The sequence below is a fragment of the Eptesicus fuscus genome, chromosome 17 (assembly GCF_027574615.1).
Source record: "Eptesicus fuscus isolate TK198812 chromosome 17, DD_ASM_mEF_20220401, whole genome shotgun sequence".
In the NCBI taxonomy this organism is placed as follows: Eukaryota; Metazoa; Chordata; class Mammalia; order Chiroptera; family Vespertilionidae; genus Eptesicus; species Eptesicus fuscus.
The window spans coordinates 40115755-40141142 of record NC_072489.1 but is presented as its reverse complement, the minus strand read 5'-3'; the positions used below and the strand labels follow the sequence as shown (position 1 = coordinate 40141142).

The following is a 25388-nucleotide window of genomic DNA, read 5'->3' as shown; positions in this document are numbered from 1 at the left end:
AGATTCATGAACCTTTTCTAAGAAGTCCCACTGTGAGGTTTTGCCCTGTGATCAAAGCCCTCTGTCACGCCCGTTATGATGGCCCCTCGTGTGTCCACGCACACACATCCTCTGGGGCCCCATCTGGGGCAAGGGGACATTGTTCCCCCCAATGTATGGCTTGTGTACTAACTGCCTTCCCCAGAAAAAGCCTACCCCTCAGGCCCCTGGCTGCATGCATTCCATTTGTTACGTAAACAGAAATGGGGCCGAGCTATTTATGATGGGAAAACGGAGTCCCCCAGGAGGGCTGCGGGGCAGGGTGGTCTGCCTGGAGATGAGGGCTCCCTCTCCGCTGCCTGTGGCCAGCAGAGTGGGCTCCATCTCTGAGGCGGGGCCATCTCCCTCACGGCACCACGCCCCTCTCCGCAGAGGGTGGCACCCACCCTCCATCCGTCCTCCAGGCTCCGTCTCCCAGGGAGGCGCCCACAGCCTCTTCTCCCCTCAGGTCCCTGCATGGCAACGACATCTCCACCCTCCCGGAGGGCATCTTCGCAGACGTGACCTCCCTGTCCCACCTGTAAGTACCTCCGGCCCCAGTCTCGGGGCCTCTTTGGACTTAAACAGAATTTGGATTCCAAGAAAGACCCTGCCTCCTGAGGCTATCAGAATTTGTTGCTTGTACCCTGGAACCCACTTAGCTTGTGAACGTCAAACGCTCCCCATCGCAGACCCTCACACATCCAGGGTTTCATCCGTCGCAGCGATGGAATTTGAGAACAGTTCTTCACGAGCATCAGTACAAGTAGTAAGGACCATTTGCTGGTCGCCAAGCACTTTACCTGCATGAGCTATTCTTAAAAAGCAGTGCACTCACAGTTCCTCAAAAAGCTAAATGTAGAATTACCGTGTGATCCCGCAATTCCATTCCTAAGCACGTACCTAAGAGAATGGACAGCAGGGACTCCGATACGTGTGCACCCATGCTCATAGCAGCAAAATTCACACAATTGCCAAAAGGCAAAAACAACCCACGTGTCCATCAACAGATAGAGGGGTCAACAGAATATGGTATATACGTACAATAGGATCGTGTTCAGCCATGAAAAGGAAGGGTGACATACGTTGTTACGACATGGATGGAACCTTGAAGGCAAGCGAAGTGAAGTAACCCAGACATAAAAGGACAAATATCGCATGGCCCCACGGACCTGAATACCCAGGATAGTCCATTCATAGCCACGGGAAGGAGAATGGTGGTTGCCAGGTGCTGGGAGCAGGGGGGATGGGGAAATGTTGTTTAATGGGTACAGAGTCTCTGCTTGGGGTGATGAAACAGTTTTGGAACCAGATAGTGGTGATAGTTGCCATAACATTGTGAATGTAACTGATGCCACTGAATTGCACACTTAAAATTATCCAAATGGCATTTTTTTTTTTTTTTACTAGAGAGACAGAGAGGAAGGGGGAGGGGGAGAGAAGGAGAGAGAAATATCAATTTGTTGTCCCACTTATTTGTGCATTCATTGGTTGATTCGTGTGTGTAACCTTGGCGTATCAGGACGATGCTCTAACCAATTACCTAGCCAGGGCTTCAAACGGCAAATTTCATGTTAAATGTATTTTACCACAATCAAAAAAGTGAAGACATGAAAAAGCAGTAGCCAATTCTGGAGGTGAGGCTGGGCACAGAGCATTCTCTCCTGGAGTCTCAGCTACATTTTGACAAGGCAGCATTCAGGCCAGACGGGCTGAGCCTGGGCCCCTGGGTGTCACTGCATCCTCTTGCTCTCCGCCCCACACCCAAGTGCCCAGGGCCTCAGGGGACAGGCATACCTTCTGGGGTCCCCAGCATCTCTACTTGAGTTCATTCACTCAACAACCTCACTGGATTTTCTCAGTTCTAAGACTCACCTTTTTCACATTTTAATCTCTGAAATCAGAGTGTACCTTACAAGTGACCTCTATATTTAATACTAGAGGCCCAGTGCACAAAATTCGTGCATGGGGGGGGCGTCCCTCAGCCCAGCCTGCACCCTCTCCAATCCAGGACCCCCTGGGGGATGTCTGACTGCCAGTTTAGGCCCGATCCCAACTGGCAGTCGGACATCGCTCTCGCAATCTGGGACCGCTGGCTCCTAACTGCTCACCTGCCTGCCTGCCTGATAGCTCCTAACCGCTTCTGTCTGCCAGCCTGATGCCCCTAACTGCCCTCCCCTGCTGGCTTGATTGCCCCTAACCGCCTCTGCCTCGGCCCCTGCCACTGTGGCTTTGTCTGGAAGGATGTCTGGAAGATGTCTGGTTTAATTAGCATATTACTCTTTTATTAGTATAGATGGTAGTATTTCTCCACCTGCCCAATCAGTAGTATATCAAACAATCTTAGACTTTAGGAAATAAAATAATAGTATCATTCATTGAGGGTGTCCTTTGGACAGATACTTTGCTACATGTGACTACTTTATCTGTGGTGTGTTGTTTACTTCATGACCAAAATGAGAAGTAGGTTTTCTGCTCTGTGTCAGCTGTACAAATTTTGACAGGGACCTTCTTGAGCCCACACAGGATTCCAGCACCTCTGGGCTCAGTGGGAAGAGTGCAGTGATTGATTATGGATGTCTGCCACGGGAGTAGAATGGGTGACAGTCAGGTTCTGTCCTAGTGGGTGGGATTTGTTATTTCCATCTTACAGTCCCAGGCACTGAAAAGTTCAACAGAGTCCCTAGGTCATAAAGCTAGGAAATGACAGAGACAGGATTTGAGCGTAGGTGTGTCTGATTCCAAAGCTCCTTATTTATTCTTAATTGCTTCAATAACTATGTCGTGAGTAACCACAGTGAGTCACGTGCTAAAGAACTTACGTAAGGTTTCTGCCCTCCGTGACCATCTGGGGTGCTATTAAATGATTCAGAGGCGGCGGTGACTAACGCCCAGGAACTCTGAGGAGCGTCACAGAGGAGGTCCCCCTTACGTTGCCATTGGGAAGGGACTAGGAATTTGCCATTTGGAGAAGATGGGGAAGGACGTTCCAGGAAGAGGGAACAGCATGTGCAAAGGAGGCAAGAAAGTCAATGACATGTTCAGGGATGCTGTGTTGTCCAGCATAGGACGTAGGGGGTTTGATTGGGTGAGGAGTGTGGAGTGGGAAGAGACGAACCTAGAAAGGGACATTGGGATTCCATTGGGAAGGTCTTTGTGCCATGTAAGGAGTTTGGACTTTGTTCTATAGGCAGAAGGGAACAGTGGAAAATCCTGGAAGGCCACGGTGGCCTGCGGCGGCTGGCTCGGATGGAGTGCGGCAGGAGGGAGCCTGGCTGGAGATGGGCTCCAGAGGCCAGGCAAGGACATTGCTGTCCATTGCTCTTGATGCCTCCCATCCACAGGGGCTGTTTCCCCTGCTGTTTGGTGAATTTTGGTTGTGAGCTCATTTTTTGGAGATGCCTCTCCCCAAGGAGAACTGTGCTTGTCTCTGCTGGCACCAGGGTCTGCTGCTGCTCTGGGCCCACGCGGCCTCCTTTGCTAACCCCTGGCCCGTGTCAAGTGTCTGCTTCAGTTCTCCACCTTGCCAGGCAAGGGCTTGTCAATCATCTGGTCCACCTTTCCGAAACGCCCGTGGACGCCCCCTTTTGTGTATCTTTTAAGCTTGGGGTTTAAAAGTAAAGTGGACGACCTTTCCTCTTTCCCCATGAAAAACGAATGACACCTAAATATATTCTGATCTTGTTTCCAGCTCAAAATCTAGAGGCTTTGTTCTTCAAATGGGAAGTGAACCAACAACATGTTTTGTACAAACAAAACCCCAAAGCTTCTAAAACAAAATTTGAGCTCATACCTATCTGTAAATTTAGATTTTCTTTAGGAGAACATTAGGCAAGACCCAGTTAGTAATAAATAAACCAGCTCTGGCTGGTGTGGCTCAGTTGGTTGGGTGTCATTCCATCTACCAAGAGGCTACCGGTTGGATTCCCGGTCAAGGGCACATGCCCTGGTTGTGGGCTAAATCCCCGGTGGGGTGGGTGCAGGAGGCAGCCGATCGGTGTTTCACTCTCACATCGCTATTTCTCTCTCTCTCTCTCTCTCTCTCTCTCTCGCTCTCTCTCTCTCTTTCTCTCTCTCAAAAAATCAATAAACTATTTTTTAAAAAAGAAACCAATAAGTAAAGTAAAGATCAATTAAGCGATAATTGTAGAGCAGCGCATTGGCATTACTGATTCAATGTGTTTGTGTGAAAGAAATCTTCCATTGTTATGAAGCAACCTCATGAATAAACTCTGCCCTCTATAACCAGGGTTTCACATGGAACTAGGCATTAGCCTGGGAAGTGCACATGTGTTTGTGTTCAGGTGTGTGCACATGCGATACTGATGGGATATACGTGTAAGTGCACACAGGTGTCCACTATCTCCTGTGTGGAAGAGTGGCAACTATTCCGTAAGGATTTCTGGAGCCCTTACAAGGCGTCAGGGAGTGGCAAACGGACGGCATAGACTCACCGCACTCACTCTGGGCCTCACAAAGGCCACGTGCAGTCTGAAGGGGAACATGCTCGTGGCTCCATAATGCCAGACGTGCCCAAGAGTTAGCATCAGGGTTCCTGCTTCCCGGAGGTGCCCTCTGTTCCCACCAGGTCTCTGTTGTGCACGTGGGCCTCTCCTCTGCACCCCCAGTGCAGGTGGCGTGGGTGGGCCAAGGGGGTGGTGGAGGATCAGGTCCGCCATATTTAAACCCCTTGAACTCTAGGTTAAGAATCAGGACGTGTGGCAATGGGCCCTTATTCTGCCCTCAACTTGCAGTAGGATCTCAGACAATTCATCCTTCTCTTCAGGCCTCTTTCCTCGCCCGCACAGAGGTATTTCTAACGTCCGCTGTGGTCCTAACATGCCACTGCTCTGGGCTTTAATATCCCGCACGTCTGTCTGCTCTGTTTATTTTTACAGCTACTTTGCAGTTAGCTCATCTTTCGTCCACTTGTCTGTCCATCCGTCCATCAGCAAATATTTACTGTGTCCGGTCCTGTGCCAAGGTTCCCCAACAACGTTCTTCATTTCTATAATCTGGCATTTTGTTGCCTCTAATCTGCTACATGCTGGAAAGTTAAATTTCTCAATTCATTGAGAATGTGGTATGAAATTTAAAGGGAATGATGAAACAATGCCCATATGACAGAATGGCGAGTAGCTAATGGTAATTGTGACACTGGGATTTAGTATTTGAATAGAATACTAAAGAAGATGGTCCCCCTCTAATTTCAAAGATGTACATATATAACCACAGGAACTGGAAGGGAGGAAATATATGAACACTAAATTAGTTACATTGAAGGGACGCTAGATGATTCTTTTCTTCTTGAATTTGCTTTCATGCTTGTAGGCAGGCATTCACTCAGCAAATGTTTACGCCGCCTGCTGGTGTCGGGCGCAGCGGGGGATGGCTGGTTCCTGCCCTCCTGGTCCAGTAGAAGGAGACAGTGATGCGCACACATAAGCTGCCTGGGAGGGGATGGGCTCAGGAGGTCTTGGAGTGTTCGTAGGCACTAAGCCCTGCAGCTGGCGCCTCTGTGAGTCAGCCACAGGGAAGCTATTTTGGTCCCCGTTACGTGAACAGAAGTCCGGCAGGGTCTTGGCATGAACACACCTCATATCTACTGTTGCAACTATTTCCAAGTTATGCCAAAGATCAGCAGCACAGGGTTATTTATACGTTTATTGGAGACCGACGCCACAGTCCTTGTGGATGGACGAGCGGCCTGGCTGCCGTGGCCTGTGGCTCTCCGCTCCCCACTGAGTTCACAGCAGTTTTGTGGGGAAAAACCGGCCCCAGGTGAAAGGGAACTACTGCTACTACCGAATAGCCACAGGAACCCAGCCGTTGGATAAATTAAAGCTTGAGATATTGAATTCATGTGTGGTTTGGAGTCTGGTCCATGCAGAAACAGGGAAAACAGGAGTCGGTCAAGCCAGAATTTAGAGTTTTGAATAGTTTTATATTGACTGTTTATATATATATATATATGTATATATACACACACACACTAGAGGCCCAGTGCACAAAATTCATACACTGGGGGGTGTCCCTCAGCCCAGCCTGCACCCTCTCCAATCTGGGACCCCTTGGGGGATGTCTGACTACCAGCAGTCGGACATCCCTCTCACAATTCAGGACTGCTGGCTCCCAACCGCTCACCTGCCTGCCTGATTGCCCCTAACTGCTTCTGCCTGCCAGTCTGATCACCCCCTAACCACTCCCCTGCTGGCCTGATCGACACCTAACTGCTCCCCTGCTGGCCCAATTGCCCCCAACTGCCCTCCCATGCCAGCCCGGTCACCCCAAACTGCCCTCCCCTGCTGGCCTGGTTGCCCCCAACTGTCCTCCCCTGCCGGCCTGGTTGCCTCCGACTGCCCTCCCCTGCTGGCCTGGTCAACCCTAACTGCCCTCCCCTGCTGGCCTGATCACCCACAACTGCCCTCCCCTGCCAGCCTGGTTGCCCCTAACTGCCCTCCCCTGCTGGCCTGATCATCCACAACTGCCCTCCCCTGCCGGCCATCTTGTGGTGGCCATCTTGTGACCACATGGGGGTGGCCATCTTGTGTGAGGGTGTGATGGTCAATTTGCATATTACCTCTTTATTATATAAGATATATATATATATATATATATATATATATATATATATATATGTAAGTATATTTTTATTGATATCAGAAAGGAAGGGAGAGAGAGAGATAGAAACATCAATGATGAGAATCATTGATCAGCTACCTTCTGCACGCCCCCCACTGGGGATGGAGCCTGCAACCCGGACATGTGCCCTCACTGGGAATCGAACAGTGACCTTCTGGATTATAGGTCAACCACTGAGCCACACCGGCTGGGCTTGACTACTATTATTTATTATTATTTTTATATTAAGAGTCGAAAAGAGACACATATTTGAGGTGCAACTTTGCTGCCATTATTGAGGGGATCATCTGTGGGAATTAGGATGATCTTACCACAGGTCAAGGGCCTAAGGGCCTCAGATTCAGTCTTTTTGGCGTTTTCTGTAAATGAGCTACAGGACTGAAAGAAAAAGCCATTCCTAATAACTTTGAAACTCGTGGCTCATTGCCAGACCACACTCCCACAGCGTGCTACAAAATATGTTTTAAAATAAATTTATCGTATGAATAACATAATTACATTTCTTTGCCCTTGTTATGTTAAACATATTAATCTGGTAAATGCAAACATCTGCAGTATACCACGATGCTTGTCCTCCTGTTATTTAAAAAAGTATTTTTTTAAAACACACTGGACCTTCAAAACCTCAGTGTCGGAGCTTCCTCTACCTCTGAGAAGCCCTAGTTCTGTTCAGCGGAAAGAGGAAAGTGCCCCCTGTCCCACTCGTCGGGGTGGATGCTGTCAGCACATCAGGACAGAAAAGAATTCAATACTCGTCGAGGCTGAACTGGCTTTCATTTCCAAGCTGCGTTACTCCCTCGGCGCCCTCTCAGGTTATATGTGCTTGTCTCTTCCCCCCTCCAGACTGCAGGCTCTTTATCGAATCAGAAAGGGAGCCCCAGAGATGCAAAGCAAGCCGCTCAAGGTCGCCGGGCCGCGAGCAGCTGCGCCGGCCCGAGTCCCAGCCTGGCTCGGCCTGGCCTGTGTTGTAAGGCGTACAGTCAGCAGGTGTGCTATTTTGGGGAATTCCTGCTCAGAGTCGCTGCTGCCTTCGTCAGACGGCACACAGCTCAAGGGCAGCCGCCTCCTCCGTATTGCCCAGAAACCGGTGGAAAACGGCAGGGCCTTCCCGTTGGTTAGTTGACAGGTGCTCATTCTCACCCACCTCACACAGCCTCCGATTTCCAAAATCATGCTGACATCAATGGACGTCGGGCACGAAGCGCTGAGTTTTTCTGTTTGCCGGATCAGAGCCCCCTGGTCCCTTCATGTTCCCCGAGCCGTGTCTTGCTCGTCTCGTCGTCTCACTGCGGTCCAGTGAGAAGGTTATGAGCTTGCCCACCAGCTTGTCAAACGTTAAGAGGTTGGCCGGCTGCTTGTTGGGGCGGGGCCGTGGGGCAGGCGTGTCTGTAAGTCCGTACGCCCTGATTTGGAGGGCAGCTGGTAATTTTGGGGTTTTTTTTCACATGCACTTCCTCTGCCACCTGAACTCTCTTCCTAGGCGTCTGATCTAGAGAAACGCTCCCTTCACCAAGAGGCACGTACAAGCGTGTTGACGGCCGCTGGAAACGGCCAGAATGCCTGGCACGGGGGCAGGGCTCAGTAAGCCCCCAGGCTCCATTCTTTGGGGTGCTGTGGAGCCGTTTGACAAAATGCGATGGATTCATATACGCCGACCGGGAAAGGTCTCCCAGACGTGCTGTTTAGCGGCAAGAAGCGAGCTGCTCAGGAGTGACATCGAGTGGGTGGTTGTACTCTGGGATGTGATGTGTGTGAAGCGGGGGGAGGACTGGAAAGCTACCCGCTGAGGCGTGGTGACCCTGTCCTCCCGCGGTCGGCAGGGACCGTGGCGGAGACTGTTCTGTGATGTGGATGCAGGTTCAGTGAAGCACGTGACGAGCAGTCTTCCCCTTACACTCAGTGTGCGGTCCACACCGTGGCACAGACGGCTTCATGCCCCTGGGCGGGTGAATCTGGGAGGTAAACTCCCAGAAACGGAATTGCCGGGTCAAAAGGCAACCGCGCTGGTAATCTGACAGATAATCACAAAAGTCCCCTCATCACTGTTATTCCGCTTGGCACTCCATCCGTGACATCGGTATGCGCCTTTAAAAAAATCCAGTGAAGCCGAAACCGGTTTGGCTCAGTGGATAGAGCGTCGGCCTGCGGACTCAAGGGTCCCAGGTTCGATTCCGGTCAAGGGCATGTGCCTTGGCTGCGGGCACATCCCCAGTAGGGGGTGTGCAGGAGGCAGCTGATTGATGTTTCTCTCTCATCGATGTTTCTAGCTCTCTATCCTCTCTCTTCCTCTCTGTGGAAAATCAATAAAATATATTTTTTTAAAAATCCAGTGAAATGCATGTGACACCAATTAACCATTTTACTGTGTACAGTTCAGTGGCACGTAGCGCCTTCACAACGCTGTGTGAGGCAGAGACTGCGGTCTGCAACGTCTGAGAGAGGTTTACAATGAGAATGCCTTCGAGAGCTCCCTGTTGGGTTAAAAACGAAAAGAAAAATGGAAGGGTATGAGCTTCAGAGTCAGACAGTCTGGGTCTGGACCCCGGGTCGCTAGCTGTGTGACCACAGGAGGCCCAGGTCCCACATCTGTGAGCCGGAGAAAAGCCCCTCCCCGGGGGGCTCTGAGCGGGTCAGATGCACGGCCGTGGGAAGAGCAGCGGTGGAAGTTGGCTCCTCTCTCCCCCGTGCACCCCGGAGGCAATGCATTCATGGGCTCTGGCCTCGACAGCCGAGTTCAAATCCCACCTCCCCCCTTTCTGTGTGCAGCCTTAGGCAGGGGCCTCCACCTTTTTGAGCCTCAGTTTCAACATGTAACACACGTGGAGGGCTTGAAACGGTGCTGGTGACACAGCACATGACCGTGAAAGCAGGACTGTTGCCAGCCCCTGGTGTAGTGCCCTGCACCCTGGGTGCCCAGCGACGAAGGACCCCAGGAAGCTGTAATGCGTTTCTCTCCGCTCTCTGACCCAGGGCCATTGGCGCCAACCCCCTGCACTGTGACTGCCACCTCCGCTGGCTGTCCAGCTGGGTGAAGACAGGCTACAAGGAGCCAGGCATTGCCCGCTGCGCCGGGCCCCCAGACATGGAGGGCAAGCTGCTCCTCACCACTCCTGCCAAGAAGTTTGAATGCCAAGGTGAGCCGGGGAAGGGGTGGAGGGTGGCGGGCGCATCCCCACCTCCCACTGCTGGCGGCCCAGGGACCTGCTGCACCCTGGCTGGGCCTCCGCGTGAGCCCGCGGTGGGTGACGGGCGGGGGGAGTGGTCAGGTGGCAGCAATGAGGCACCTGCCGCTTGTTAACCTTGTTAACGCGGCTGCCTTCTAGTCCTGACAGAACAAGGAAGGGAAAAGCCAGGCAGAACATCTCCGGGTGAGGGCTTTCATCCCTCCCTGGGGTTACGTAAGGAAAGTAAAAATAGCAGCAGCATTTCGGGAAGCGTCAGGCCTCTCAGCCCTGCGAGCACTCAGGCCTCCCTTCGGTAGGAATTGTGCTCAGCAATTAGCTTAAACCCTGAGCCCCCGGACCCGGCCGCCACGCTCCTGACGTTTGTAGAAACACAGGGATCGAGGCTCCTCCGGCTTTGCTCTGAAGGCGCCTCACGCTGGGCATCTGGAAATAAATGCTCGTTCGGGGATTGATGGGCTGACTGACAGCCCGAGCGCCAGGAGCCCTGCTGAGCAGAGGGAGGTGCTGAGTGGCTGCCCCAGGCCCCGCTTTGGGCACTGGGTGGGGGCCGCTGGGGGCGGGTGGGTGAGGTGTGCACCCTAGAGGCCGGCCCTGGGGCAGGACCCTGCCCTCTGCAAGCTCGGGGACCCCCACCGGAAGTGAAAGTGACAGCCATAGGTTAATGAGGCGCCGGGCCACCCTGCGGGCAGGATGCCGTCATAGGGGTGACCGCTCTGAGGGGCCGGATATGAGGCTTAGCTGTTGGGCTGTTGGGGAGCAGGCCAACGCATGTTGAAACATTTGCTCAGGATTGATGTAGCTGGTGGTGTTGGTACTGGTGGGAAGTTGTGTTTTAAAACCTTTTTATGGAAACGTAACGTGCATAACAGGACAGTGCACAGGTCATAAGTGGGTGGCTCACTGGAGTTTCACAAACTGAGCGCACGCAGGTAACCCGCCCCCCGGATCAAGAAGCAGAGCCCCACCCGCCCCCGAGCGGCCCCCACCGCCCGGCCGGTCACTGAGCGTGTTTCTGTGTCTGGTCACCCGCACGCCTTGGAGCGGCGCGGAGAGGTCGCCATCCCAGAGGCGTCCTCAGTGGAAACTAGTGAGCTGGCTGCTCTTCCGACTGCTCTTGCGAGGTCCTAATGCCCCCGCCGGAGGTGCCGCTCGCCCACCTCCAAGTTCAGGGAAGGCGACCAGGGAGTCCGGAGGGGCTGGGGGAGGCCATGCTGGAGCTGGAGACCATCAGCGTCAAGGCGCACGGACCTTTCCTCCTCGGCGTGGCCTCCTGGGGAGCCGCGTGCCTCCCTGCGGCGGGGCCCCCTTGCTTTCCTGGTTAGCAGGCGGCAGGGCCTCGGAGGGTGTAGGGGACCCAGAAAAGGTCATCGGACTTTAGTAGCAGCGACCGTGGCGCTCTCACACAGATGCCCTACCCCCGTGGTCGGCAAACTCAGTAGTCAACAGAGCCAAATATCAACAGTACAACGACTGAAATTTCTTTTGAGAGCCAAATGTTTTAAACTTAAACTATATAGGTAGGTACATTGTCATTAACTTAATTCGGGTACTCCTTCAATCGCACTGTACGTGCACGCCCGCATGTGGTATTTTGTGGAAGGGCCACACTCAAGGGGCCAAAGAGCCGCATGTGGCTCACGAGCCGCGGTTTGCCGACCACGGCCCTACCCTGACCGCCATGCGAGGGCTCCTGAGGCGGCCAGCACCAGCCATTGAGCACTCTCTGCGGATTAGCTCATCTAGTCCTCATGGCCCCATGGGGCAGGGGCTGTTACCCCATTTTATGGAGGAGGAAAGGCTAGTGGTGCGGGGGGGGGGCGGCGGGGGGGCTGTGAAAGGAGGATGAACAGGACTCAGAGGAAATGGCAACAGTTTCCTTGGGGAGAGGGCTTCCCACTACCCACCTCTGAAGGGCTGGGAGTACGGAGGGGGGGGATGGGGCCTGGGGGGGATGGGGCCTACCCCCCTCCTCCTTATAGAGCCCCCTCCCTTTGCCTCAGGTCCCCCCACTCTGGCTGTCCAGGCCAAGTGTGATCCCTGCTTGTCCAGCCCGTGCCGGAACCAGGGCAGCTGCCAGAATGACCCCCTTCAAGGGTACAGGTGCGCCTGCCCTAGCGGCTATAAGGTGAGTGAGGCGGGGCCGGGAGGAGGAGGGCTGCTTGGAGGAACGAGTGCGCCAGTAACACCTGGGACAGGCAGGCTGCGCTGCCGAGGGGTGGCCGGCTGCTGGCTCGCACTGGCCCCTGCGGTCCCCATCGCGGACTTTCTCCCCAGGGCCGAGACTGTGAGGTGCCCCTGGACAGCTGTGCCAGTGGCCCCTGTGAGAACGGCGGGACCTGCCACGAACAGGAGGGCGAGGATGCTGGCTTCACGTGAGTTGCCTGGAGGGGCCAGCACCTGGGGCGGGTGCTGATGGGACCAGCACCCATGCTTCGCTGCCCTCCTCCTCCAAACTGAGTGGCCTCCCCGCCCATCCTCTGTGCTCGGGGAGGAGAAAGAGGGCGGGCGCAAAGGGCGCAGACACTCACTAGAAACCCTTCCACAGCCACCCAGCCATGCCCATTGCCAGGAGCAGTGGGAGCCAGCAGGAGGGGGCGCTGGGGCTGGGAGCCAAGCTGCCCGCTCCTGCTCCAGGCCCCTCTCTGTCCTTGCCAGGTGCCAGGACAGGCTTTTGATGGCACCGGGACTCCATGGCCAAGGACATATGCAGTGGCAGTGCCAGGGGCAGTTTGGCGACATTTTAAACCCCTATAATCTCTGCTAGCCTTTGGCCTTTAATAGACGCCCAACACCTGCTTGTTGTACCAATGTCGCCTGAAGGCAGGGCCCTTAGCCAGCTCTTTCCAGTCAAGCCACCACCCCAAGCCCCGAAGACAGAAGCCTGCCCAGAGGTGGGAGCAAGCCCTGGTGCTGCCCCCTGGAGCCTCCACACTCCACCTCATGGTCCCCCCACTGGTCCCCACAGGCAGCCAGCTTCCCACGGCTCAGGGAAGGGCTGACCCTCCCTCAGGATGGAATCCCAAGCTCTCCCAGTGCAGCCATTACCATGCAAACACCCCTTCCCCGCCACTGACCTGCTACCCCAGGACCCTCAGTGAATTCCCCAGAGCTCTCCTGGACCCAGAGGTTTTCTGAAAAATACTTGATATTTAGCTGCTGAAAATAAATTGGCTCTGTGTTTACAGGCAGAAATGGCCACATCTGTCTCTGCAAACCCAAATGACCAGGTATAAAAAGGAAAGCACGAAATGGCCTCTCAGCCCATTGTTGCCTTGGCAACGGCGCCCTTACGATAGGCTCCATCCTCCTTTGGGCTTGGGCCGCAGTTCGAGCAAGGCCCCCTCCTGGTTCCCTGGACTCCTGGGGGGGATGTCTGTGGAGCATGGAGGGGCTGAAAGGACACCCACAGAAACCCCCCTGCTGGGCAGAGAGGGGTACAGCAGGGATGGCCCCCCTCACACCTAGCAGCCCTACAGATTGGGGGCCTTTGGGTGGGCCCTCCGGGTAGAAAGAAGGTGCCTCTCTGAGTTACCCCTCAACCTTGAGGCTTACAAGAGCCTTCTCAGACATGCAAAGCTGATCACCTCAGCCCTCTTAAAACCCCTCTGTGGTCCCCCACCCCCATCTATGTGTGGGGGCGGGGGGGGGGGGCGGAATTAAACTCCAGGACATGTCCCATAACTGTGGGCTTCAAACCTTTTTGCTCACATACGCTCCCCCCAAACACAATTTTAACCCTTTGCACTCGCTTGCTTTTTTCTCGATTCCTTTATTCTAATGCTAACCGTGTCGAGTCACACTCGACATCCGAGTGCAAAAGGTTAAAACTATATATATTCTCATACGTTTTTAGATTGACAGCTAAAATTTGTCATTGTAGGTTTAGTTTTTGTTGTAAAGGAGGTCATTTTCAGGATACAGTAAATATTAACATTTAAAAATAAACCTATCACTCTTTTATTGTTCTCCAGTGTAATCTAACTAGCACAGCAATTTGTTGTTGTTAACCCTCACCTGAGGATATTTTCTCCATTACTTACTTATTAGAGTAGGAGGCAGGGAGGGAGGGAGAGAGAAGAGAGAGAGAGAGAGAAGCATTGATGTGAGAGAGACACATCAATTGGTTGCCTCCCACACTCTCCCTGACCCAGCTGGATCAAACCTGCAACTTTTTGGTGTTTGGGCCGATGCTCCAACCACTGGTAACACCGGCCAGAGCAGCATAGCAATTTGATACCATTAAAAACTGACACAAATAAGCTGCTCTTTTACAGCTTAAATATATGCCTTTTCTTCTTGTACTAGTATTACCATTTTACTCCCCCCACACACACACCCCACTTTCTTTCTAATGTAATCTGCCTTCATGCAAGGAGAGGTTTTTCTTGAGCACCCGCCATGTGTCTTCACCACCAACATGGGTATGTAAGTGTAAATTTAAAACTGTCTTTATTTCTTGTGACCATCAGCCTCTGATTAAAAGTTTCTTTTGCATTGAGTTATCATGACAATTATCAATAATATATAATCAATCAAAACAACATTACAACATCACTGTATTACAGCATTTGATTGATAGTGATTACAGATAAAAGTAGAATTTTTTAGACTCCTCTCTGGATGAGATAGAGCTTTATATATATAGCTATCAATGCTGAGAAAGTCTGTTCTCATAAATAAACAGATGAGATTAGGAGTTTTATTATAGCCATGTCACTCAAGTCTTTGAAATCCTCCCGAGTCTATATGCCAAAAAGCCCAGCGCGATATGTCATCAAAAACTATTTTTATTGCCTACCCACTGACAGTTCCACGGGGCCTTCAATTATTTTTAACATGTGGGACTGGAACCTCTTGACTTTCAGAAGCCGTTTGTTCATTCACCTTTAAAACATCGAAATTCCTAATTGTCCCTTTATCTGGAGCCCCAGGAGTTTAGGCCCCAGGCATGTCCCACCCTGGACTTGGGCTGGGAGGGGTGTGTGTGCTTTTGGGGAGCTCTGGGGCCGGTCAGTCGAGGGAAGAGTCCCTGCAGAACGCCCGGAAGTCAATTTCTCAGACCTCTCTGACCCACAGCCCCTGGGGAAGCCCCAGGCGCCCCGGGGAGGGTGGACTGGTTTGCAGATCGCTGCTCTCCAGTGCTCCCCACAGCTTGCTCTGCCCCATTCTCATTGGGTCGCTGAGGTCCGTGCTCCCCAAGGCCTGAACTGTCTGCACGAGCAGGACCCCTCCCAGAGCGCTGGCTTTAGGGTCTTCTCCAGGCCTTTGCACATGCCCCTGTCCCCACCGTCTTCCCTCCCATTCCTGCGCTCCCCTGTCAGGGTCCTGGATTCATCATCATCTCCTCCAGGAAGCCCACCCTGACCACTCCCCCAAGGAGGAGCTAGGTGCTGCCCCGTGTTCCCCCTCCCTGGCCTCTGTGCTGCAGTATCGCGACACTCACTGCCTCTCCTCTGGCGTGTCTCCTCCTCATCTCCCCACTAGGCTGTGAGTCCCATAAGTGCAGGGCTGGTCTTGTTCACCTTTAACCCCCGGCATCCAGCAAGGGCCTGGCCGTGAGTAGGTGCCAAAATTCTAGGATGATATTGACCAGTGACCCTGGGCCCACCTGCCTCTCCCTCCTCCCCTGCCCCAGGTGCTCCTGTCCGATGGGTTTTGAAGGACCCACCTGTGGGGTGAACACAGATGACTGTGTGGAGCACGCATGTGCCAATGGAGGCATCTGTGTGGATGGCATGGGCAACTACACTTGCCAGTGCCCCCTGCAGTATGCGGGTATGTGGGGATCGCGTGTCTTCGGGGAGGTGAGGTCTAGCATGCATGCCCTGAACCCCATTCCCGTGACGGTTGGGGCCCTGCCTCAGCGTCGGCAGGAGGCTTCTGCTGGGAGGCTGCCTGGCAGAGCGCGGAGCGGGAGGGCCAGCTTCTCTCCTGCCTCTCCTCGGTTCTTTCTGCAGGAAGGGCCTGTGAGAAGCTGGTGGACTTCTGCTCCCCGGACTTGAACCCGTGTCAGCACGAGGCCCAGTGTGTGGGCACCCCGGATGGGCCCAGGTAGGTGTTGCCCATTTCCAGGGCCAGGGAAAGGCAGGGGCTGCCAAGCCACTTCCCCTCCATGCCAACCCCCTCCCATCCTGTTTCCTCCCGGGTCACGTGGGTTTGGTCTCAGCCATGTGGGTTCCTGGGAGTCAGTGTGGGGTGGTTAAGGGGACAGCTTTGCTGCCAGCAGGAGCTTGAAGGGATGGCTTGCCCACTCAGTGCCTATTTTCCCATCTGCAAACTGGAGGCACCAGAAGCTTCCTCCTGGGGTGGTTGTAAGGAGAGGATGAGCAAATGCATGGAAAGCACTTAGCTCCATGTCTGACATCCCATCAGTGCTCCATAAGTAGCTGTTGTCATTCCAGGCCCACAATTTCTCCTCCCCAGTTATAAAATCCACAAAACTCTGAAAACCAAAAGTTGGTTTGATAGCAAAATCGGACCTGACCTGAACGTATCCTATATAATAAAAGGGTAATATGCAAATCGACCCAACGGCGGAATGACGTGCACTGATGCTCAAGGCAGGAGCTGCCCCCTGGTGGTCAGTGTGCTCCCACAGGGCTCAAGGCTGGTGAGCGCAGTGGTGGTGGTGGGAGCCTCTCCAGCCCCCGTGGCAGTCGGACATCCCCCGAGGGCTCCCGGACTGCGAGAGGGTGCGGGCCAGGCCGAGGGACCTCCCCAGTGCATGAATCTCGTGCACTGGGCCTCTAGTTTGGTAATAAAAGCAGACCACACAGCCCTAGCTGGTTTGGCTCAGTGGATAGATCATTGGCCTGTGGACTGAAGGGTCCGGGTTCAATTCTGATCAAGGGCATGCACCTTGGCTTCCGATTCCATCCCATGTGTGAGGCAACCAATGTGTCTCTCTCACATCGATGTTTCTCTCTCTGTCTCTCCCCTTCCTTTCCATTCTCTCTAAAAATCAATGGAAAAATGTCCTCGGGTGAGGATTAACAAAATAAAATAAATAAGTAAAAATAAAAGCTGACCACAAGAATATGGGGCTACAGTCAACAACCATCCGTGTAGGCTGTGCTGCAGAGCTGCGAACATGTTTGATGGAGGGGCTGCCCCGATCCCACTGGCGTGTCACACAATGTACAGTTGTAGGCACTGGATTACCTTTTGAAAATCCTCCTGTTTGGCCTCAGGAAAAGGACTTCTTGACTGTTGTCTCAGTCGTTGTTACTGGCATACATGGAAGTGCTTTGTCACCTGACGACTGCATGTGATATGAAGGTCATGGGGTTTTAAGATGTTGCTCCTGTCCGTGGTTTTCAAATATGGTGTCAGTTCTGGGAGCCTGGCTCCACCAGGCAGGGCGGGGCTCCTTGTAGTCTGTGGCGGAGGGACCCAACCCCAGCCACTCAGGCCAGGGCAGGGGGATGGAGTCACCATGGAGCCGAGGCCCCTGGGCAGAGGGAGAGCCAGGGGGTGTCAGAGGCCCAGCTGTGAGATGGAGAGGCTATGGGGGAGCCTCCATCCAAATGGTGGGCACACTGCCCTCCTGGGTGAGCTGGCACAGAAGGCAGGGTGGGGCTGGCACAGAAGACCAAGGAGCAGTGGCAGATCAAGAGGCATGCCCGCTCCTCAGAGAGGCTGGGCCTCAGGTGGATAAAGCGAGGCTGCTCACTATCGCGCACACTGTGCTGGGGTATTCCCTCCCACCGCACAGATGAGCACATGCAAGGGTAGGGTGCATGTTCTCTCAACTTCCTGTTTTGGAGGAAAGATGGAACAGATGCTCAGCTGCGCTTGGCATTGTACCTGGAACCCAGCAAGTATTCAGTACATTCATTGAATGAATGAATGAATTAATTAATTAATTAATATGAAGAAATGGGTGGTGGCTTAGGTACTGAAACAGTCTTCATACTGCTGCTCAAGACCCAGTAGTGACTTGTGATTAATTGGGTAGGTCAAGGTTAACTTAAAAAATGAAACAGAACATCAGAGAGCACCATACCATTTTATACACTAAGGATAAGTATGATTTCAGGTGTGTGTGTGTGTGTGTGTGTGTGTGTGTGTGTGTGTGTGTGTGTGTCGGGTAGAAGGGTGTTTCTTGCAGCCTGAAAATCACTGGGAATGAGTAAAAATTCCAGGCAGGAGCACCCACCTGCCAGATTGTGGAGTTTGCAACTTGCAGTCTGCAGTGGGAAGTGTTTCCAGCAAAGGTTTGCTCAGTGACACCAGAGGCTTCTCAGAGGAGGCGAGGGCTTGGCCTGGTCCGAATGAGGCAGGGAGAGAGAAGAGGGCATTCCAGAACCAACGGGGTGAAGGGAAGGGGGTGAAGGCGGGGGTGCCGGTGACGTGAGGGTTGCTGCCAGTAAAGAAGGTCTGTGCATCTTGCAAGGGGGTGGAGGAGTGTGCCCTTTATTTGATAGGACTGGACTGGATTTTTGGCGGGAATGGATTTTTGGGTGAGCAGTGAGGCACAATGCAAGCAGGGAGCTGGAGGTTGGCTTGGAGTCAGACACTGACAGAGAGGTGGGCACCTGCCCCACTGGGGCCAGGAGGCTGGGCTGGTGGAATTGGGGGAGCTGGGGTGGAGGGAAGGATGAGCCCCATGACGGGGAGCCGTGTGCTGAGCAGGTGGGTAGGCCTGGAAGGGGCTGCAGTTTGGCCCTGGATGTGCTGTTGGTAGTGAATCTGGGTCCTCTCTGACAAGATTCCCATCTCCTCCTCCTGCTGGGTGCCTCCCCCCATCCCCACACCTAGAGCTCTCCCAACCCGCACAAGCTCTCTAAAAGGGTCCCAGGTCAGGTGGGGGCATCTTTATACCCAGGGCTCTGGTTGACCTCCAGGGGGGTCCCATAGACCCACAGGGCCTCCAGGTTCTCTGTCACACACACACCCTGGGCCCCACAGGCTCCTGGCTGACTGCCTGCCCCCCTGCCCACCTCCAGGTGTGAGTGTGCACCAGGTTACTCGGGCGCCAACTGCAGTGAGAACCAGGATGACTGCAGAGCCCACCGCTGCCAGAACGGGGCCCAGTGCATCGACGAAGTGAACAGCTACTCCTGCCTCTGTGCCCAGGGCTTCAGGTGAGAGGCCCTGCACCCACCGCGAGGGAGGGACCGACTCCCCCTAGCCGTTGGCCCCTGGCCTGGCAGGAGCCCCCAGACATGGTTAGGGGGAGGGAGGGCGGGTGAGAGCCTGGGTGTCGGGGCCTGGCTTGAACCGTGGCTACACCTGTCACAGCTGTGAGGCCTTGGGAAAGGGACTTAGCCGTGCAGAGCAGAGGCAGAGGGGGCCTAACCTGTGGTGGAGGGAGTGGGTGGTGGGTGCAGAGTAGTGGGCAGCACCCTCTCACTGCTCAGGGAACCTCTGACGTCACAACCTGCCATAAAGGTCATTGACATTTGCATCTTGGCTCCTCCCTCTGACCACCCACCACCCATGATCTGCTTGGGTGTTTTGTTTTCTTTTCAGTTTTATTGAGCTCTAAGTCACATACAATACAATTCATCTGATTAAAATGTACAATTCAATGGCTTTTAGTATATGTCCAGAGTTGTGCCTTCATTGTAGAACCATCCATTTCAGAACGTTTCATTACTCCAGAAACTCCACACCTCTTATCAGTCACCCCAAGTCTCCTCCATCTCAGCTCTAGGCAACCACTAATCTGCTAATATCTGTGTGTATAGATTAGCTTATGCTGGATATTTCCTATAAACAGAAGTATACAATCTGTGGTCCTTTGTAACTGCCTTCACTTAGCATCATGTTTTTGAGGGTCATCCATGTGGTAGCATGTATCAGAACTTCATTCCTCTTTATGGCTGCATAATATTTCCATGGCAGGGATCTACCACATCTGTTGATCCATCCGTCTGTCTGGATTGCTTACACTTTTGGCTATTGTGGGTACTAATGCTACAGATTGTTGTAGCGTCGATCACAACTACCCTTGGTAGTCATGTTCCCTCGTTTCTTTCTTTTGAGTCTTCCCTCTTTTGCTGGTTTTAAGTCTCAGTTTTCTTTTCTGTAAAATGAGACACGAGCAATTCTTAAGCTTTAATGGGCACACGGGTCCACCTGGCATGTTGTGAAAGAGCGGATTCAGCAGGTTTTCCTTTTCTGACCGTCAGTGCCCCGGTGACATCGAGGTTGCTGGTCCAGGGACCACACTTGTTCCTCACCACCCTTCTGGCTCTTGGTTCTCTCGGGAAACGTGTTCATTAGGAGCATTGTCTGCCGTCGCCTTAAGGATCCAGTTTCCCAAGATGCTTGTCTCCGGGACCTGGGGGAGGAAGAGGCCCTCTTGCCCCTTTCCCTGCCCTGTCTGACCGGCGTCCTTTCCCTCTCAGCGGGCAGCTCTGTGAGACCCCGCCCCGCCCAGCCGCCCCCAGGAGCCCCTGCGAGGGGACCGAGTGCCAGAACGGGGCCAACTGTGTGGACCAGGGCAGCCGGCCCGTGTGCCAGTGCCGCCCGGGCTTCGGCGGCCCCGAGTGTGAGAAGCTGCTCGGTGTCAACTTCGTGGACCGGGACACCTACCTGCAGTTCACTGACCTGCAGGACTGGCCGCGGGCCAACATCACGCTGCAGGTGGGTGCCCAGGGCGCCCGTCGCAGAGGGGAGTCGGGCGGCGGGGGCCCCGGCCTCAGGTCAGAGATTCAAGGCACATCCCTGCCCAGGACAATGGGGGGGCCCCTGTGTCGGTCAGCGTGTTTGGATGTGGATGTCGGCATCGCAGCTCGAAGTCGTTTAAGCAGAATTGGAAAGGTTATTGGGATATAAATCCAATCTCAAAGAGGCGTCGGGGAGGGGGCGGTGGTCTCATGGGTGACTAGACCCAGAAAACCAAGCTTTACCAGGACCCTTTCCCACCATCTCGTCCCAACGACTCCTCGCCTCACCTCCGGTGCGCCAACAGGCTTTTGTTCCCGTGCCTGGAGCGCGGCCAGGTTAGCTCCCAGCTTACGTCCTTGCGGTCCCTTATTTTGCCATCGGATGTCTTAAACATCTACCTCCTGAGCGGTTCCTTCAGGTTTGGGGCTCTGGCTGTCAGGGAGCCTTCCTGAACGTGTCCTCTCTGTAGAGCCCCCGCCCCAAGGCAGTTCGCTGAGGCCCACAGAGGCGGCCCCCAGCCCGTCTGACTTTCTTCCCCGGGCAGGTGGTCTGAAGGGCTCTTACCTGCTCCTCCTGGCACGCAGTTTCCAGGCCTCAGCCGGCCCCTCTGCCCTCTGCTGCCTGGCCCTGGCCACGCTGTCAGTGGATGGGGTTTACCCCTGGGGCTGCCCGCCTCCGTCAGTGACCCTTGGAGGACACGTCACCTGGGCAGGGAGGGGAGGGCAGCTCTGCACACAGCATCTCTCTCCTGTGCTGCTGCTGCGTGGGATGGGGTTGGAGAGACGGTGGCCTTGCTCCTCAGGTCTCCACGGCAGAGGACAACGGGATCCTGCTGTACAACGGGGACAACGACCACATCGCCGTGGAGCTGTACCAGGGCCATGTGCGTGTCAGCTACGACCCTGGCAGCTACCCCAGCTCTGCCATCTACAGGTGGGGCTTCCTCAGGCCCGGCGGCCGCTCTCGGGGGTCTCCTGGGCCGAGAGCAAGTCATTCATAGAACCCCCAGAACCTGGGCTGCCCAAGAGGAGAGGGCACGTGAACCATGAGTGCAGCCCAGCGCGGGTCCTTCCCCTCCCTCCGCCGCCTCACAGGGCGCCCCTGCGTGGGGAGGAGGAGACTGATTAGGGTGAAAACACCTGCCCCAAACGTCCCAGCTTTCCCCGGGGGAGCAGGAGAGGCTGGGCCATGGGCCACCAGGTCCCAGTCTCCCCGAGGAGAGATGTGGTCCCTTGGGAAGCAGCTGCTGGACCAATGGCAGGGCGAACAGGGACGGATGGGCCAAACTGAAGCTCATCCTCTGGGGTGGGGGCCCCCCATCTTCTTCCAGTGCTGAGACGATCAACGACGGGCAGTTCCACACTGTTGAGCTGGTCACCTTCGACCAGATGGTGAATCTCTCCATCGATGGCGGCAGCCCCATGACCATGGACAACTTCGGCAAACACTACACCCTGAACAGCGAGGCCCCCCTCTATGTGGGAGGTGAGGACCTGCTCTGTCCCGGGCCTCGCCATCAGGTGATGGTGTAGCCTTTCCAGGGGGGGCTCTGTTGCTCTCGGGCCAGGAGGCGGGACCCAGGGCACAGGACTGTGGGAACATTGCCGGTCGGTGGGGGACGGGGGGTGCCAGTGACTGGCCAAGCTGCAGGTGGATTGTGTTCCCTTGCCAGGAGCCAGGCTGCTGGCCCCCAGCCCACACTAACGAAGGAGGAGACGTGCCTGAGCTGGGGTGGAGGCCTGACCCAGGAGGGGAGGGGAGGGGAGGGGAGGGGAGGGGAGGGGAGGGAGGGGAGGGGAGGGGAGGGGAGGGGAGGGAAGGGGAGGGGAGGGAGGGGAGGGGGGGAGGGGAGGGGAGGGGAGGGGAGGGGAGGGGAGGGGTGTGCTGGAATTTCCCCGGCTGTCTTCTACACTGTGGGCCTCTTTCTTGGCTTGGGCCGGAAGGGGCTTGTTAAATGTTCAGGGTCCATCCCCAGGCTTGGGCCCTCGGAGGCCCAGAGCTGCGGCAGGAGGCCCAGGCCCAGGCCCCTGCACGAGCTGGGGACTGCCCAGCTGGCCTTACAGGCTCTGCAGCTGACGGGCCCTGGCCACCACAGCGGGCATTTCCAGGCCCAGAGAGCAGGTTCCCGGGGGCAGTGGGGCCGTCTCAGCGCTGTGCAGGGCCTGGCCGAGAGGGTGGCAGGTGGGAGGGACAGAGAACCTGGGTTTACTAGATGTGCAACCTCGGGCAAGTCACTGAGCACGGAGCAGCCAATGGGGTTTGCAGCTCCTACCTCAGGGGTTGCTGTGAGTAGTGCCCACAGAAGCAGGTGACCAAGGACCATACACCCCAGTTCTAGGGCCCAGTCCTTTGCTGCCTCTGGGGTCTCTGGGAGTAAAAACAGGAGTTCCAGAGGGAGGGAAGGAACCCTGGGCGAGCGCAGCCGGACTGGTCACGGGAAGGCAGCTTTTCCATTTCTTTGGGGGAAGGAGTCTGCATCCTCCAAGGTGGCAGAGGATGTTGGCCCAGGGTGGCAGAGACAGGACAGAGGCCACGGGCAAGAGGGAACCCTGTGCAGGTGCCCCACAGACCTCAGAGGTAGGTGCCAGGCACCGCCCCAGCCTGGCCAGCTCAGTCTGCCCTCTCCCCCCCCCACCCCCCTCAGGGATGCCGGTGGACGTGAACTCGGCCGCCTTCCGCCTGTGGCAGATACTCAATGGCACCAGCTTCCACGGGTGCATCCGAAACCTGTACATCAACAATGAGCTGCAGGATTTCACCAAGACGCGGATGAAGCCGGGCGTGGTGCCGGGCTGCGAGCCCTGCCGGAAGCTCTTCTGCTTGCATGGCATCTGCCAGCCCAACGCCACCCCGGGGCCTGTGTGCCACTGCGAGGCCGGCTGGGGGGGCCTGCACTGCGACCAGCCAGCTGACGGCCCCTGTCACGGCCACAAGTGAGCCCCCTTGTCCTCCCCCCCCCCCCGCCCCCGGCCCTGCAGGTTCCCTTCCCTTCCTTGCAAGTTCCCATTCCCTGTGGTGAGGAAAGATAATAGTTTTAACGCCCCAAATCAGAACACGTGGCCTAACAGGGGTTTATTATGTTTTTCTGGGTTTCTCTTTTTAGTAACAGGGAAGGTCTGTAGGGACAAGCACAGACCCACGTTTTGCTTCCTGGGTCTCAGTCTTGGGAACAGGAGAGCATCCCGGGACGCCGAGGCTGGGGGTGGGGTACCTGGGTGGGCCGTGGCTTGGCCCGGGCCTGTCCTCAGAGCGTTTCTCTCTGTCCCTCCAGGTGTGTCCACGGGAAGTGCGTGCCCCTCGATGCCCTTTCCTACAGCTGCCAGTGCCGGGAGGGGTACTCGGGGGCCCTGTGCAACCAGGCCGGGGCGCCCCCAGACCCGTGTGGGGGCCTGCAGTGCCTGCACGGCCACTGCCAGGCCTCGGCCACCAAGGGGGCGCACTGTGTGTGTGACCCTGGCTTTTCAGGCGAGCTTTGTGAGCAAGGTCAGGGGCCCCCCTCCTGATGTGCCCTCTCCGGGGTCCCTCCCCACAACTGGCTTTAGCCACTTGGTTTTTTCTTCCTCTCAACCTCAGCAACCCCTCTGTGCCCCTGCCCCTCCCTGCACCCTAGGCTGCTCTGGGGCTTTAGTACCCCCACCCCTTCTCTCTGGGCTCCAGGTCCCTCCCCCCACACAGGGCCCCATCTCTCCCTGGCCCAGCTTTTCCTGCAGCCTCGTATCTGGGGTAAGTGCCCCCTCTGGCTGGGTTTTCTCCTTACAGACGAGATCATGGTAACAGCTCCTGTCCAGATCTCTGCATCGTGGCCCCATCACCTTGGGACCTGGGAGCAGCAGAAGTCTGAGGGTTGGGGACCCCTTCCCAGGCCTGGCCTGCGTGACTAAGATACTTCTGCTGGAATGGAGAGCGCTTTGGGGGCGGGAGGGGGGACAGAGGTGTCTTGAGGAATCCAGAACTCGGGCACTTTAGGGTCCCGAGGCCACACCCTCCCAGCACAAATTCCTTCTCCAACATTATTGCCTCCCAGGCCTCCAGCCTCTTGCACTGCTCCAGCAGCGGGGAGCCCCCCCACACATACCCCCCGGAGCCTGGCAGCTGCATCTGTGCTGGAGGCCCTGGCAGCTAGAAAGTTCCTCCTTCCCACGGACCACACGGTGGCCCGGGAGGAAGCTGTGCATGTGCATGGTGGGCAGGGAGGATGCTGGGGACAAGGTGGGCTCTGGGAGCTAGAGGACCGTCCAAGGATGCTGCCCTCCGCCTCCCCGCTCCCCTCTCTCCTCCTCCTCCTCCTGCCTCCCAGGGGGCAGTACTGGCCCATAGTTGTGCCCTGAGGCTTTCTCTTGGTGTCTGTCCCATCCAGAGTCCGAGTGCCGGGGGGACCCTGTCCGGGACTTTCACCAGGTCCAGAGGGGCTATGCCATCTGCCAGACCACGCGCCCGCTGTCGTGGGTGGAGTGCCGGGGCTCCTGCCCGGGCCGGGGCTGCTGCCAGGGCCTGCGGCTGAAGCGGAGGAAGTTCACCTTCGAGTGCAGCGACGGGACCTCCTTCGCTGAGGAGGTGGAGAAGCCCACCAAGTGTGGCTGTGCCCTCTGCGCATAGCGCCCAGTGCCCACGGGGAGGGGGGCTGGCGAGAAGCATGGCCACCAGGAGACCTGGGCTGGGGTCGCCAGGTGGCTCCTGGATGGCTGGACCCTCTTGGGTGGGCGGGGGCCCCTCTCTCAGGGGCCAGGCAGCTTTTCTCAAGCGGAACCCGAGCAGCTGGGGGCCGAGCGGGTGGGCGAGGCCTGGCTGCAGACCGCCCTCTCCGGAAGTGCCTTGCACAAAGAGGCGCTTAATAAATGTTGTTGAATGAATATGTGCGTGAGGTCAGGCCAAGAAGTGCAGAACGGTGCCGCCCCCTCCTTGCCTGCTACCTGGCTCTGAAGAAGG

General features: G+C 55.7%; 1 protein-coding gene across 1 annotated transcript in view; it reads left to right on the top strand.

Moving 5' to 3' along the window:
* Positions 1–25089, top strand: part of SLIT1 (slit guidance ligand 1) — a 151414-nt gene extending 126325 nt beyond the window's left edge. Inside the window, exons 25-37 of the mRNA XM_008144125.3 lie at positions 488–559; positions 9631–9794; positions 11846–11970; positions 12120–12217; positions 15481–15620; positions 15803–15896; positions 18794–18931; positions 20201–20438; positions 21265–21395; positions 21793–21947; positions 23107–23395; positions 23734–23945; positions 24820–25089. Coding sequence (XP_008142347.2) covers positions 488–559; positions 9631–9794; positions 11846–11970; positions 12120–12217; positions 15481–15620; positions 15803–15896; positions 18794–18931; positions 20201–20438; positions 21265–21395; positions 21793–21947; positions 23107–23395; positions 23734–23945; positions 24820–25058 — 2095 coding nt within the window. The 3' untranslated portion in view covers positions 25059–25089. The remainder of the gene's footprint in view (positions 1–487; positions 560–9630; positions 9795–11845; positions 11971–12119; positions 12218–15480; positions 15621–15802; positions 15897–18793; positions 18932–20200; positions 20439–21264; positions 21396–21792; positions 21948–23106; positions 23396–23733; positions 23946–24819) is intronic.
* The last annotated feature ends 299 nt before the right edge of the window (positions 25090–25388 follow it).